The sequence below is a fragment of the Apium graveolens genome, chromosome 2 (assembly GCF_009905375.1).
Source record: "Apium graveolens cultivar Ventura chromosome 2, ASM990537v1, whole genome shotgun sequence".
NCBI classification, from domain to species: Eukaryota; Viridiplantae; Streptophyta; class Magnoliopsida; order Apiales; family Apiaceae; genus Apium; species Apium graveolens.
In genome coordinates, this window is record NC_133648.1 from 241815960 (window position 1) to 241831690 (window position 15731).

Genomic DNA, 15731 nt, shown 5'->3' on the forward strand with positions numbered 1-15731 from the left:
ACATTACTTCCGAGTCGATTCCTATCATATCTGAATGACTCCATGCGAAAACATCAAGATTTGCAATTAGAAAGCGGGTAAGACTTCCTCTCATCTCATCATCCAACTGAGATCCCACTTTCAAAACCTTGCTCAGGTCATTTTTATCAACTGGAATAGATATTGTGTCTTCGGCCGGTCCCGTTTTTTCGGTGGGCATAGGGATCCTGGGATCCAAATCGAAATCAAAGTCTCGGGGGTCTTCGACTTCCACTTTTTCATCTGAGGGCGCGTCCTCGTTTGGAGGAGCATCAACCTCAATTTCATTCAAGGGCGCGTCCTTATTTTGAGGAGCATCCACCTTGAGGTTATTCCCGAGACCTTGCAAAATCTCACTTCTTCCTTCCAACTTTTCCCCGTTAACCTCTTTCTGTATGATTGCCTCGATATGGTTCACCACCACTTCCTCTACGCTACGGATCCTCGAAATACGCCCCCGCGTCAAAAAAGAATTACCAGAGATATTGGTTTCTTCCTTCCCGGGGCTTTCAACGAAATAGTGGACATGAACCTCTCCACTTGGTTTGACATGAATATCTTCTGCATCCTCAAATGGGAGACCTTTCCCTTCATACCTTCTTCTACGAAATTCCTTGACAGCCTTATGATAGCAGTCGCGTGACTCATACTGTGACCCTCTCAGACTGCCAACCCCGTTTGGCATTGGGAACTTTATCATCAGGTGGTGTATCGAGGTTATCACCCTGAATGCTCGCAACCAAGGTCTGCCGACTAGCACATTGTGCGCGGAATCCTAATCTAGCACCTTGAAATCTATCATTTGGGTAACCGACAAGGCCCCTTCCCCGAGTGTGACGGGAAGCCTGACAGAACCCATGACTCTCAATGCTTCCCCAGTAAAGCCATAGACGTGCGCATCTTCGAAATACATGTCACTATCTGGAAAACCCAGCTTTTTGTAGGTGCTGTAGTACAAGATGTTTGTAGAACTCCCATTATCCAAGAAGACTCGATGTACGTTCATCGCCCCAATGAGCATGGTAATTACCAGCGCATCATTGTGGGGATGATGCACCCACCTAGATTTTTTTTCCTTTAACGTAATATCAGCGGACTCCCCCTTAAAGACCTTCGGGGGTCTATCTTCCAAGCTGTGGATGTTGGTGAGCGGTGGATGTCGCGCTTCTCTCGCGTTTTTCTCCAGTGCTCGATTACTATCACCAACAAAAGGGTGTCCTCCAAAAATTGCCCTGATACTGCCAGCCCTCTGAAACTTGACCTCTGCCATTTTTTCGACATCCTCCGCCCGCGGGGTCAGTTTTTCATCCTTACCTTTGTCGTCAAGTCCCCTGCGTCGTTTTACCTTGCCAATCCATTCTCCTAGGTATCCTGCCTTGATCAATTCCTCAATCTCATCCCGTAAGTGGCGACACTCATGGGTGTCATGGCCAGTAGACTCATGGTAGTCACAATACTTCTTCTTGTCTCTGCTCTTCCATGAAGTTAAATGGTCGGGCTTCTTGAAGATTTCTCTATCCTTATTTACCTCGAAGATATGATCAATGGACGCCGCCAGCGGTGTATAATTGCTAACTCTTCTCTCGTAGTTCGATGGTGGGCTCCATTCTCTCCGCGAGCTCACAGTATTTACCCTGTTAGGGCTTCTGGCATTTCGCCGATAATCTGGGCTCAAGGATCTGTCCCTTCTCTTGGATCGCCCCTTGGAGTTATGGGTATTATCATTCTTTTTTGTTTCTGCAAGCGACTGCTCGATCGCTTTGAACGACTCCGCCTGCGCAAGCACATCAGCTAGCGACACTGGGTCCTTCCCTTGCAGGTGCTTCCAGAAATCCGTCCCCACACGCAACCCAGCTATAAGCAATATTTTCAATGTTTCATCAGTGGCACCCCTCACCAAAGTAGATTCTGCATTAAACCTCTTGAAATACGAAGTCAAACTTTCTCCTTCCTTTTGTTTCACATTAGCCAGCGTGGTAACAGGTGGTGTATACTTCACCGCGGCTTGGAATTGTGTTAAAAACAAAGTTTTCATCTGTTTCCAGGATGAAATCACACCCGGACCAAGTTTTTGGAACCACTGCTGAGCACCCTCTCTAAAAGTAGCTGCCAGGAGATGGCATCGAGCCAAATCAGGTACTTGATATACATCCATTTCAATGTTAAAACGGCCCAAGAACTCCACAGGATCAGAGTTCCCGTGGAAACGCAAGTCATTGGTTGTGTTCCTGTATCCCGCGGGCAATTGCGCCTCCCTCACAACAGCAGCAAAAGGAGAAGGAGCTTGCACAGTCGCCGTTACTCTTCCTCCCTCAAGATGGTTGAGCAACCTCTTGAGGTCGTTCACATTAAACGTCCCTACCCCAGGAATGGTTTGAACATTAGGCTGTTGGGGTTGCTCTGCGACTTGCTGAAATTCCCCTTGATTACCCCCCGAGTGTGGCGGAGGATCTCGCCGCCCCTCGCCCTGAGGCTGCAGCGGTGGCATGTTACCATTTTGGTCCTGTATATTTTCCCGTATGCGAGGTTCATCTTGACCGCGTTACGGAATTTCATCATTGTTCTGCATTCTTACTTGAATTCGCCCGCCGTCCTGGTCATGAGGACGCGCCCCAGACCCATTACCAGTAACGCTGTGGGAAGCTACGGGAATAACGGCGGGGCCTTCTCCAGCGGAATGTGCTCCACCTCTCCTACCATTGTAAGGGGCTCTTCCGTATTGATATCCCATTCTTCCTCGTCCATTCCTTTGATATCCCCGGTAGTAATTCTCGGGCCTTCCTCGCGGAGGGGCACACTCGTGCTCGCGGTGCCGCACCCCGTCATCCCTTTGGAATGCGGGGGGCACACGCGTCGTATCACGGAGCCTCGCTTCTCCGGCTTTTCCTTCCTTTTGCCATTCTACCAGCAAAATCCTCAAATCGTCGTCCTCCAACCTTATGCCAAGCCTCCTTTTCAAGGCTGAAAGATCCCTTCCTTCCTCGTCTTGGTTTTGAGCGTTCTCCGCACGACGACGCTCGTCCATCGTACGCCCAGACCTATGCGGGTGTGGCACTACCTGGTTGCCCAGGCGAGGCCTTTCTCTGCCTTCAGTGTCCTCATCCGCAAGCTCCACAATAGGTTCTACATCGTCAGAATACTGCAAACGCCGTGGAGTGATTCGCGGGTTATCCCCGCTCCCCTGGGTATCTCCCTCAACTAAAGGGGCTTTCCCCAAGGCATGACCATGACGGAAGAAACGACGACCTCTCCTCGTCTTTCGACGCTCCACCGTGTTCAGTCTTGAGTTAAAACTGTTAAGAGTATCCCCCATGTGATATAATTGCTCCAATATATCAGCGTTGCTGATGAGAACTGGAGGTGTTCCCCCTACATCCGGAGCCCTTGGTGGATCCGCCATGTTTCTGGGAACGTAAGGTTCATGGCGAGTATAACGCCCCCCGCCTTCTCCTTCTGACCTACTGTCACTTCCATCATAAGAACTTCCATCACGATTGTAAGACATCTTTTCCTCCCAAGATTGTGACCTTAATTAGCAGCCCCTCCTTCTAGCGCCAATTTGTTGACGGAGGAATCTGGTAACAACAAAGATTGAGGTTTCTCGCCGGAACTAAGATCTGTGACGGTGGTTCTTTGCCGGAAACTCAAGCGGTGTGTGGTTGATTGTGGTTGTTTTAGGCTGAGATTGATCAGAGTAAGTGTTGGCTCTCTTTTCAGCTCTCAACTTCTTACCCTCTCAATGTGCCTACGTACCCTTTATATAGGGATCAAGCCTGACGTAGTTCTCGTAGAACAGGAAGTCTAATGAATTTAGACTTCTTACTCCTAAGCCCAGTAGAAGCCCATCCAATATCCATCTTCCGCTAGCTTTAGGAATGTCCAACTATGAGGCCCAACCGCAAAGGCCCAAGGCTCGTCCGTAATCGTAGGACTTCACGGATAGTGCATCTCCCTGCGCAAGGATAACACTCCGCTACAGCTATCTCCCTTGATTTACGAACGCAGGTATAGCCACGGTTCACCCCAAATGCCAGACGCATCCCTGTCCCCCGAATGAGGATAACCCACCAGATAGCAGGACAGGTGATCCCAAACTCTTGGGTGCAAAGTGCAGGATGACTCCAAAGTTCTCCAACGAGGACACCCGTTGAATACAAGAACAGAGCTCCCAAAGCACACACCAAAGTTAACCCCGCATCCCCAACGAGGACACCCGTTGAATACAGGAGGAGGCCTTCAATCATCAGGCATACCCCTGGAGGCCTTCTAGCTTTTCACGGACATCCCCCTCCTTGACCGTCTCAAGGAGGGAATTCTTCAAAGAGTACCTGCAACAAATACGTTAGCGAAAATAATCCTCCATTGCTCCTCCCCATGCAAGCTTTGTCCTGAATTCAACATCAAAAGTATATAGATCAAACACAGGACGCGTCCTGACCCTTTGGGCGCGTCCTCACCGTCATAAATCAAAACCTGTTTCCTCATCAATCGTTCCTCATAACATTCAAAATCACAGGACACGTCCTAGAATATAGGGCGCGTCCTTAACCTTATTAGACTTGCACCGTCTCCTCTAAACCATCATGCACAACATTTCACCTTCAATGACGCATCCTTACTAAAGTAGGCGCGTCCTAAAGCATCCATCACCATAAGATTTCATCTGCCAAGCACTTTCATGAATATTGACGCGTCCATAAAGCCTGGGCGCGTCCTTCCTTGACCATGTACTCTTCTCGCCTCGTAACATATCCCTTCCCAAGTAGGCGCGTCCTGAATACTTGGACGCGTCTTCACTTTCACAACGCAATACTGAATTTGACTGTAATTAGCCCGCGTTTGACCCGAGTCAATCCAATGCCAAATTTTGGGTATAACACATCCCATATTCAGAAAAGTTTGCACCGAAATACACATAAACCCCTAATGTTTGAAACCGTTCATTTTCTCCTGTGAGGTATGAAAAACACAAAAATCATTTCAAGTAGTGGCAATTATATTTTTGTTCACAACAGAATAACAGTTTAAAGCATCAATGGAAGAAGTTATATGACAGGTTTTGGTAGAGGAATATGCGTACAGCATTTGCTTCTGAACATGAGTGCAATAAGAAAAAAATCTACCTTTTTTTGAGTTAGAGTAGTAGGAAATGCATCTGTGTTAAAACTTGGTACAAGGCGCTCTAGCGGTCAGGCACCCTCGTGGCCTTACCCGGCACAACTTCAACATGTTAATACCAAGTTGGCCCCCAAGACAAGTGAAATCCTCGCACCATATGGCACCACAAAGGATGCAACCAAAAGTTACTACAAAAAAAATATCCTCTCTGAAGAACTAGCATGTGAAACATTATAAAGCATCATATGTATACTAGCATGTAAAACATTATAAATTCTAGTAGTTGCGAAATTATAATATTTGGCCACCAGAAACTGATGAGTAACTGCATTACAGAGTATTAGGTATACAAATTGCTGGTATCAGTACATATGCCATAGGAGGTGGAACTGCAAACTGAGTTCGTTATATCTTTGAGTTTTCTATATCTTTGAGTGTCGGTGATAATGCTGTCTGTACTGAATTGAATGTTAAAGCAAAGCCTGAGAGGGATTAGATTTTAAAATCAACTCAAAATGATACATAAGGAAGGGTCCTTTAGACCTGTGTACATGAGGTGAAAGGCATCTTGCTTATTTCAGTAAATCTAAGGACTAATACGCAAGAAATTTCACATAAAGTACGAATTACTGGAACTTACGACGGTAGCTGATAGATATTCTTCCTATTTGGGATAAAGAACTTAATTACAGGTAACAAGATTCAGCATTGATTATGATTTACATCAGACATTTAGACAGAATCATGGAAGGATGACGATATAGTGATATAGCAATTGGAAGAAGACTCACAACTCTAACCAATATATACTTCACGGCCAAAAAGGAACGGTTTCAAACATTAGGGGTTTATGGGTGTATCCGTGCAAACTTGGCTGAGTGGTCCATCTCGGTACAGGATCTAAATGGTACACAATTTGTACATTAGGATCTAAAAAGAACGCTTTTGAATCTCAGGGTTTCATTGGTATATTGGTGAAAACCTTAAGGTTTAAAGGGTCATTAGGCCTATTATTTTTTATAAATCCTTTTTATATAGGCCTGGAATACGTTACACAAATAATGCATTCAAATATATATGTTTCAGTGAGAAGGAGAAGTTCTGAAATATATTTTGAAGATATTATCGCTGAAAATCACAGAGCATTCAGTTTTTCGACTAGTATATTCCTGTACTAACTTCAGTGAGAGGAGCGGACTATCTCAAATTCCAAAACTTGTTAGCATTAGTTAAACTACATAAGTTAGTGGCTTCAGTGTTGAGTATGATCTGGAGTTGCTAATATATACATTACGTTTAGATTTTGTTTTTTAAAAAAAAAAAAAAAATCAAGGTGTCAATGTGATAACTAAGGAGTTTAGATTACTAGATGATTTTCATATATAGCCTTACTCCTTTCCCCTTCGTTAATTAAACATATTAGATACTGCTCTTGATAGCTTAACTATAAGTTTTATCAAACACCTTATTCCACAGCATGATCCCCTCATATCTTCTGGTAGTCTTTATTTTCGGAAGAACTTGAGAGATTAATGCATTAGGTGAAATATAACCACCGCTAGGCGCTGCTGCAGAAGCTGTCGGTAATCCAAGAAAGATCTGACTTCCCGAAGGAACCACAGAGGCCCATTGTCTCCACCTTGCCAAAAGATTAGTAGCAGTGCCTGTGTAATGAAATTGTGGGTTGTTGTAAAACTGTATCTACACGTGGTCGAAAAGTCCGGTTTGTGTTGCAGCATTCAGTTTAGCATCAGGGATTGGACATTGTGGTGCTTCTGACAAGTAGATTTTTCTGTGTAGTGTACTGAACTGAACCCCGAGAGAGCCCGAGCAAGATCATCAAAGTAAAGACTTGGATCTTTTTCAACATCAAAGTCGATGCCATATAACCTGGCGGTCGCTAAAGGTCGAGAAGCTGATTGGCACCTAAGAAGATGTCTGTTCTCCTGGACGATGGTTAACAGGGAGTTTTAACCTCACTAGCCATTTTACACTTTGTCTCGCCAAGGATGGCTGTGCTTCTTGCTTCTCAGGTTATTTTCCTGTCCCTGTTTAATGTCATTGTTAAAATTTGAAAATAAATGAACTTTCAAGTCTTTCAGATAGTTTGACGGCATAAATCTGAAAAAACTAAAGTAAACAACATAAGAGGCTTTTGCACAAATACACACACAACTATGAATGTGTTTGGTAGTTCATTCATTTCTTTCTGCTGCTACTAATTAGTAAGTAACTATAATGGGTATTTGCCATCTTATGGTCATGGAAGGTACTCAGCAGGTGGAAGGTACTTCAGTCTCATTTTTGGGAAAACCTGACTGATGTTGTTCCAGGCAAGAGCATTCATCAAAACATGAAACCAGGTGAAAATGGCACAGACGGTCAGGGCGCTCTCTGGTGGCAACAATTTCACAGGAAAAAGCTCAAATATACACGACCTTACCTTATTGACATTATACATTCTGTTAACATCTAAATGTTCAATCTTACATTCCTTAATTTCCATCATGGAATGTTCATCCTGTTTATAGCAGGTAATTTACATTTTCAGATCTCACTCAGAAAATCTGATATTCTTTCTTCCTAGTCATCTATTTCCACCAAGTTAAAAGACTTAAAAATACTCTGTAACTCAGGACTGCAGCATTATTGGAATATTTCAAGTTGAGAATGACAAATGAATCTTAATTTCAATAATGGGAACAACCTGGTTGACCCTCAATAACAATCACTATTACATGATACTCAGAGAATAGGGTCAGGATTGAACTTTACAGATTCCTTCCAGATAAGTTCCTTGATATTTTCTTCAGTGCAGGTTGGCTGCTTGAAGTCAAAACTGAAAGGGCGAGGACAAATAGGTTCCTCGTTTATGTCATGAAGAGCTGCCAAGTGTTGGACAAACTTAGTATTTTAGACTAAGTTGTGAATCATTTTGAGACTCTATATGAGTGAGACACATTATGTGTTAGTGGTGTATATTTATTGGAACGTATTCTTCTCTTCGAGGGGATTCCAACGCATATTAACACGCTCAAAATGAGTAAAAGGTGAATGAGAACTGATGTTCCAAAGTTTTACCTTTTAATATGAAAAGTGATTTTGTACCACATCGAGAGTTGTACAAACTTATTCCTTAGTTTTTCTTATAAATACCATGTACCACATCGAAAAGAAAAACAAGTCCTTTCAAGCCTCTCTTTATAAATAGAGTCTTAGGGCACCAGTTTTATTAAGTCAAGGAAATAAGAGTCATCTCTTTCATTCTTGGTCTCTTTAGTCTTAAATTTTTTCAATATTCCGGTGATAGTTCTCGGGCTCAGTTCAAGTTCGCTGAGAGTATATTCGATCTATCGATTATACTAGTATCTCGTTTTATCCTGGGAAGCAGGTCGATAAACACGGATGGTGCGTGGCGAAACTGCTTTAAGGAGACAGTTTTCTGGACTCGAGATTAAATCCAATCTTTGTTTGTTTTCTCAAACCCTTCTCCTAATTTAATTGTTAATTCTTATATGGTTATGTGATTTAAGAATTAGCAATGTTCTTATGAATTAGTTATATATTCAATATATATATAATAATGTCTTTATCGTACAAGATTGATAACAATCTTAAAGCAGTTTTCTTCAATTTTCATACTTTCTTGTGAGTAAACGCAAAAGTCAATTTGATTGTTTAAATTGGATTTATTTATGGGTATATGAGTGGCCATTATTTGCCTCATTAATTAAATTTAGTGTGTTAATTTCTTTGATCACTTGTTGCCATGTGCTTGAAATTAATATAAATTTGATTTTAAGTGGTGCTTTGTTTAAGCATAACAGGTACGAGGCAAAAGTAAGCACAAAGTTGTTGGATAATTGGTTTCTTATAAGGCTATTGATGCTTTAATGGTTATTGATTTATGATCAGCTTATATTCAAGTGGACATATTTGGTGACATCTCTCTCGGGTTGATCATTATAAATTGGTAGATTAAACCCAAATTTATAATTCGTCCATGTTTTCGCTATTACTGGATAGCTTATTATGTTTTGTTAACATGGTGATTGATTTCTTAATTCTGAATTGATTTTGGAATTATTAGTACACTGATATAAGAATCGTATATGTTATAGTTTACATGCGTGTTTGCAAGTTCATAACATGATATTGCTATGCAATTAAATGATATGGCTACATAAATGTGACCCTTCGTGATGGAACTTGATTATTTGGCGATTAATTTTTTAATCATTGTTGAGTGATGATAAGACATCAATTATTATTGTTTAATCTTTAATAATGGAGTTATATCACAAACTTGTAATACTGGATAGAATGCAGTAACATGTTTGTTGTTAAATAATGTGACGAGGTGGGCAGCTGAAGTGAACCAGATTTACAATTGCTCAGGATTCTCCACATTAAAAAACCTAATGGGCCTGGAGTACAGGTTATGGGTCGGCACATAAATTATATTTTTCTGGTTGGATTTTTCCTCCAGTTAAATAGTAATTTCACGTGTTGGTGTCGGTCTGCTACGGCAGTGACACACGAGCCTATTATAGTGATCCATATGATACTTAATACGGTGAATATTGATCTCAGTAGTTATACTGAACTTCGGAGAGAATCCGAAAAGTTGTTAACCCTAACACATCAGTTGATCAAGGATCACTGAATGTGGGGTTATTGAAGATTTATGTTCTTCCTTGGGCCTTTTATGGTTGTACCAGTAGGTGAGCCAGAAATGTAGGTTCGTGTGAACCATGTAAATATTTTAGAGAAATTCGGTAATTAAATTTTTAATGATAAGAACCACGGGAAGTTCTTTAAACATGATATTAAAATCTTATAGGTTTTAATAAATGACGTAAAACCTGCTCAGATGAGAGGTAGTGACACGATACGTGTTTACTGTCTGGTTTGATAGTAAAATATTTATCACTCGTACTCGTAGTCGAGTCAATATTGAAGCTAAATAGAGAGATGTGTGTTCTATAAACTCAAGGGTAAATCCAACTTAATACAGATAATTAAGATGGTAGTGAATAAATTTGATGATGAATAATCACCGGGCAAATTCTGTTTGCAACGTGAATATTCATGAGGTCGTTGCACCTTACTCGCATTAAATAAATGGAGTAGATGCAGGCTTGAGTTGCGCTCTGAGAGAGATGCAAAACGATTGTGATCAGCTCAGACTATCACTGAATTTGAGGATATTAGTTACGAAGGGCTAATCGTTCCTTAAACATGATACCACAGAAGGAAATAATTAAATTTCCTATTAGTTTTGGAATATTTTCTGACATTCTGTAAAATATTAAAATTGTGGGGGTATCTAAAATAGAAAATTATTGAATTTTCTATGAATAGTGAAATGTAATGAAACATTCTTGAAAATAATTGAAATGTGGGGGTATCTCGAAACTTGATACCAATACCTCTGTTGGTAGCATGAGATCCAAAATCAATTGAGATATTTTGGATGGATACATAGACAATGGTTGAGTCTAATAATATCCGATATATGAATCTAATTTTTGAGATTCGTAAGAGTACTATTACAGAGTTTAGGAATGCTTATGCGATAAGCTAGTAGATCCTAGTAGATCTGTAATTAAAAGTCATCTAAATGAACTTACGAGTTATTGGATGAATGTGAGGATGAACCTGCAGAGAGCAAAAGATTTGGATAATTGCTAGTCCCGAATGTCTTGATAATTTGCTTGAAGGTGAACTCGTAAATTTAATAGAAGCAATGCGCTTCTCGTATAATTTCTTGATAAGTGAATATATCAAGAGAAAATTTGACTATTACTGAGAGTCAATAAATCAAGATTTTCTAGCACGTGTACTAGAAAATAGATTGTGCATGTTCTCTCTATGTCCTTTGTGGGGGAAAGGATGTTAAGAAATAGAGAGAGTGGTTCTGTTTGACAGAATCTTGTTTAAAATATATATAGATCTTCTTACGAGATAGAAGCATTAGGACCCAAATGAATTTTTAAATTGGGAAAATATATCTGGGTCTGAAGAAAGTATAAGGTCAGACTGATACAAAAATATTACAGTCGAAAGTGATGACCTTATATAATTTATGAAATATTCTCGAGTTTTGAGAATAAGGTTCATTAAGATGATACTAAAATTATCGTATTGTGAAATTTAAAAGTGCATCAATGAACATTGAGATGGTCTTTCTAAATAGATATTTAGAGAAATATCTATTTACGTGAACCCGAGGGAACTCTAGATAAAGCAAGAGTAGAAAATCTGTATTTTCGGTGATCATGTTGAGTGAAACAACATTGACACGAAATAATGGCATATTAAATTTGATATTACTATGATAAGCAATGGCTTCAAATAAATGACATGGTTGCCATTTTGAGGACGCTCAAAATTGGTTGCTATGTGAATAAGGATTGCCAGTTTAAGGATGCTTAAACTCGGTAATGATGCAAACTGAAATTGCTGGTTTTTGGGACGCTAAAAGCTGGTAATATCAATAACAAGTGAAGCCTTAAGTAATAACTAGTAAAGTTATTTCATAAATGTGAAATATGTCAATATGAGATGTCAAACTGATTAAAATCAGAGAATTGACAAGTGTGCATGTGTTATTTACACATGATATGCAAGTCATAATTGATTGCATGTGAGTGATCTGATCATTACGAGAAGTAATGACAAGAGGATCATCTCTGAAAATCTTGATGAGATTGAAAAGTTTTATTTGAAGATTACAATCTTCGTGACTTTAAAAGTTTTAGATGATACATGTCACATGTTGGTGATGTGAATTTTGAAGAGAGCAACGAAGCTAAAGTTGTCATAGCTGGAATGGATTTATATTTATCCAAGCGTAGATGAACAAGGATCTCTCAAGAAGGATTGCAAGTATGTTGTACTTTTTAAAATTGTACAAAATTAGACATAGGCTACACAGTTGGTAAACTGGGTAGATGCACGAGTACAATGGAAATTGGTCACTTGGAAGTGATTGCAATGAGATTTAAGGTGTATGATATGTGCTCGTGAGCTTGGACTGCAATACGAAAGATATCTAATTGTACTATGTGAATATAGTATGTAAATTAGATATTTGACTTTAAGAACTTAAAAGTCATTCGAGAATACATTTCACACTTAGCAGTCGTGTCATGGAAATCCTAAACTTAGCTCGATTCATGATGGAATACGAGTCTGGTGCATAAAATAAATGCAGTTAAAAGGCTGAGTAGCCACTTTGTAAGGATATTCCTAAATGACAAGGAAAATGTGTCTTCAATATGTATATATCGTGTAATCAATATGCAAATTGGGAGATCACATTATTGTGTATGAAATGGTATGTCTCACATCTATGATGAGGACATAATACCATTAAACAACTATTCTCAACGAGAATTATCATGATTGACTATGTAAAGTCAAATGATAATGTTTGGATCCACTAACCAGATGGTTACTGAGCGACTCTGTTTAAGACAAGGGAATCTAGTTAGACCGAGAGATAGTTGTCAAATCATCGAGAGGAATGAGCCTTGCCTATTGCTTAACGGCGTCATGGTGGACACCCAACCTTGCTGACTGGAGATCTCAAGAACTTGGTTCAATGGGACAACTAAATCATGATGACCAAATCACTATGGGGGTAACCCCTGGCCTATTTCTATGATGATGAAACAGTGAGACCCGTAAGGTACGAGGTTAAGCTTTATGCTTTTAATGATCTTTGACGAATACAAGGATTTCAAGTTTGAATACATAATATTCGGTTGAGTAAACGCGGGTTACTCTATAAGATAAAGATCACCTATGTAAGAGAGAAGTATGGCCGCTTCAAAGGAGAATTGCGAGGCACAATTCTTTAGAAACTCTTGCAGAACCAGGATGATGTTCCAGGGCCAAAATGGACATAATCATGAGAACTGAATGAGTCAGGAAAGATATAGTGATGAGTATGTCATCGTTTACACAAATGGTCGAACAGTTCAAGGACATCGCGTCATATTGTCTACCAGTAAAGTCGATATACTTATTCGAGCGAAGGTTCAAGGAGCATTCTCTACCTATCGTATGCTATATCTGACCGCCGGAACTATCACCAAGTCAAGCTCCGCGTCTGTCTGTCTATGTGGTGTCTATGTGGTGTGTGCTACTGGACCATCAATCTCATTTGTGGGGGATTGTTGGACAAACTTAGTATTTTAGACTAAGTTGTGAATCATTTTGAGACTCTATATGAGTGAGACACATTATGTGTTAGTGGTGTGTATTTATTGGAACGTATTCTTCTCTTCGAGGGGATTCCAACGCATATTAACACGCTCAAAATGAGTAAAAGGTGAATGAGAACTGATGTTCCAAAGTTTTACCTTTTAATATGAAAAGTGGTTTTGTACCACATCGAGAGTAGCACAAACCTATTCCTTAGTTTTTCTTATAAATACCATGTACCACATCGAAAAGAAAAATAAGTCCTTTCAAGCCTCTCTTTATAAATAGAGTCTTAGGGCACCAGTTTTATTAAGTCAAGGAAATAAGAGTCATCTCTTTCATTCTTGGTCTCTTTAGTCTTAAATTTTTTCAATATTCCGGTGATAGTTCTCGGGCTCAGTTCAAGTTCGCTGAGAGTATATTCGATCTATCGATTATACTAGTATCTCATTTTATCCTGGAAAGCAGGTCGCTAAACACGGATGGTGCGGGGCAAAACTGCTTTAAGGAGACAGTTTTCTGGACTCGAGATTAAATCCAATCTCTGTTTGTTTTCTCAAACCCTTCTCCTAATTTAATTGTTAATTCTTATATGCTTATGTGATTTAAGAATTAGCAATGTTCTTATGAATTAGTTATATATTCAATATATATATAATAATATCTTTATCGTACAAGATTGATAACACCAAGTATGGGTGGCAATGTGCCTTGTCAACTGTAGACAACCCAGGTAACTGTTATCATTTACACTATGTATGTGTAAGCAGTCAAATTTTAAACATGAGTTTTCAAAGCCTTCACATATCCGTTTTTTTCAAAAGGAGATGTCAATTTGCAAAATCTCTTTAATACCTATAAGCTTAATTTAAGTTGCATGAAGAAAATATATATAGTTAATCCAAACATTTTTGAATTTATGATGTATTGTAAGAGAGAGAATTAGAACTGAAACATGTGTTTTACTTTATTTTTTTAAACCTTGGTATATATAGATATGGGCAAACACTGTTTCAGCAACATGTAAGCTAGTCATTCATCTTTATTACACAAAAGCCACAACAATTTAATTTTGGAAAATGTAAGAATAGGTCTACAACATAAATAGTTGTTTGTTTTTTTTTGCTAAGCTGCATATATAGTTGTTTTACCTCTCTATAAATTGATAGGGACCTAAATGCTCGAAAAGTTCTATGATAAATGCTCGAAAAGTTTAATAATAAGTTCTATGAGAAATCAAATTATAGAAACAAAAGCCACAGAGTGAAAATAAATGTACCATTTTGTATCGAAAATGCTGAGGAATTGGTGTAGTAGTTGCAATCTCCAAGTGGTATTTCTCTCAGGCATGTAAGAGAATTTCTTGGAGCAGAATGGGCAAGTATTTCTGTCCAGTTTTACTAATCGGATACCAGCTCCAAGAATGTACCAGTTAAAGGTAAAGTATATGATATCTTCTCACCTATTTAGCTTATTCAACTTCAGGAAACAACCTTTGTGAATCATATGGCCACATGGCAAACTTGCAAAAGTTCCTCGCGTCTCACTTAGATACTGCAAAATTTAGGTTCAGATTTACTATATTAAACAGCCAACATTAAAATCAATGAGTGTATACAAATTTTGCATTATATGAAAAGCCAAAACAACTAAATAACCTCAAAGCAGATAGAACAATCACGCCTTCAATACAAGTATGTCTTTTCAGCCTACTTTATTGCAGTGGGAGTGTTGGAGTTCCTTCCTACTTTGACTGATACAAATAATGAGACAAAATCATCAGGTGAAGAATAAGGTAGGGTGACAACAATAGAAGCACACACCCTTTACAAAGACTTTCATCAAACACTCCACCAGGGTTTTAGGATATTGGTGAAATGACCAGTATTGTAATGAAAATCTATACAAACTTTTTTCTGGTTAAAGGTCAAAGAGACTTTTTGCTGAACTACAACATCAAATCTTGAATTTATAAAATTTAGTGGATCTGTTAGAACCCAGTCTCTGCGAGATTTATTTGAGTGCAAAGTGAACATACTACAAACCATTTAAAAGTAAGCTTCAATATAATAGACATCAAAAATGGAAAAAATAATCATACCAACATTTACTGCAAATAAGGCAATGGTAAATAGTCGTCAATTGCTGCAAAATGCCAAAATAAGATGCTCTGGAAAGGGCTTTACAAAATAAGATGCTCTGGAAAGGGCTTTACTCCAACACCTTGAGATTTTAGAGCGACCGGTTTCTAAACATGATATCAGAGCTCAGGCTGCCAGATCCAATGATGACTAATTGACTACCTTTATAATGTTTTTTTCTGTTTAAAATAGGCGATTGTTGAGCTGTTTGTAAGTACACGAGGATAACTGGTTCTACTG

General features: G+C 39.2%; 1 protein-coding gene and 1 pseudogene across 1 annotated transcript; both read right to left on the bottom strand.

Annotated features, from left to right (window-relative positions):
- Nucleotides 1-793: 793 nt before the first annotated feature.
- On the bottom strand, nt 794-2053 carry LOC141698447 (uncharacterized). Its single transcript, XM_074503141.1, has one exon. It carries the CDS (start codon nt 2051-2053, stop codon nt 794-796), a length of 1260 nt encoding a protein of 419 aa, XP_074359242.1.
- Nucleotides 2054-6576: 4523 nt separating this feature from the next.
- LOC141698452 (acidic endochitinase SE2-like) lies at nt 6577-7642 on the bottom strand (annotated as a pseudogene).
- Between the last annotated feature and the right edge of the window lie 8089 nt (nt 7643-15731).

Bases quoted from the DNA above. Each gene is read 5' to 3' on its own strand.
- LOC141698447 (XM_074503141.1), bottom strand. From the start codon at position 2,053: ATGAAAACTTTGTTTTTAACACAATTCCAAGCCGCGGTGAAGTATACA.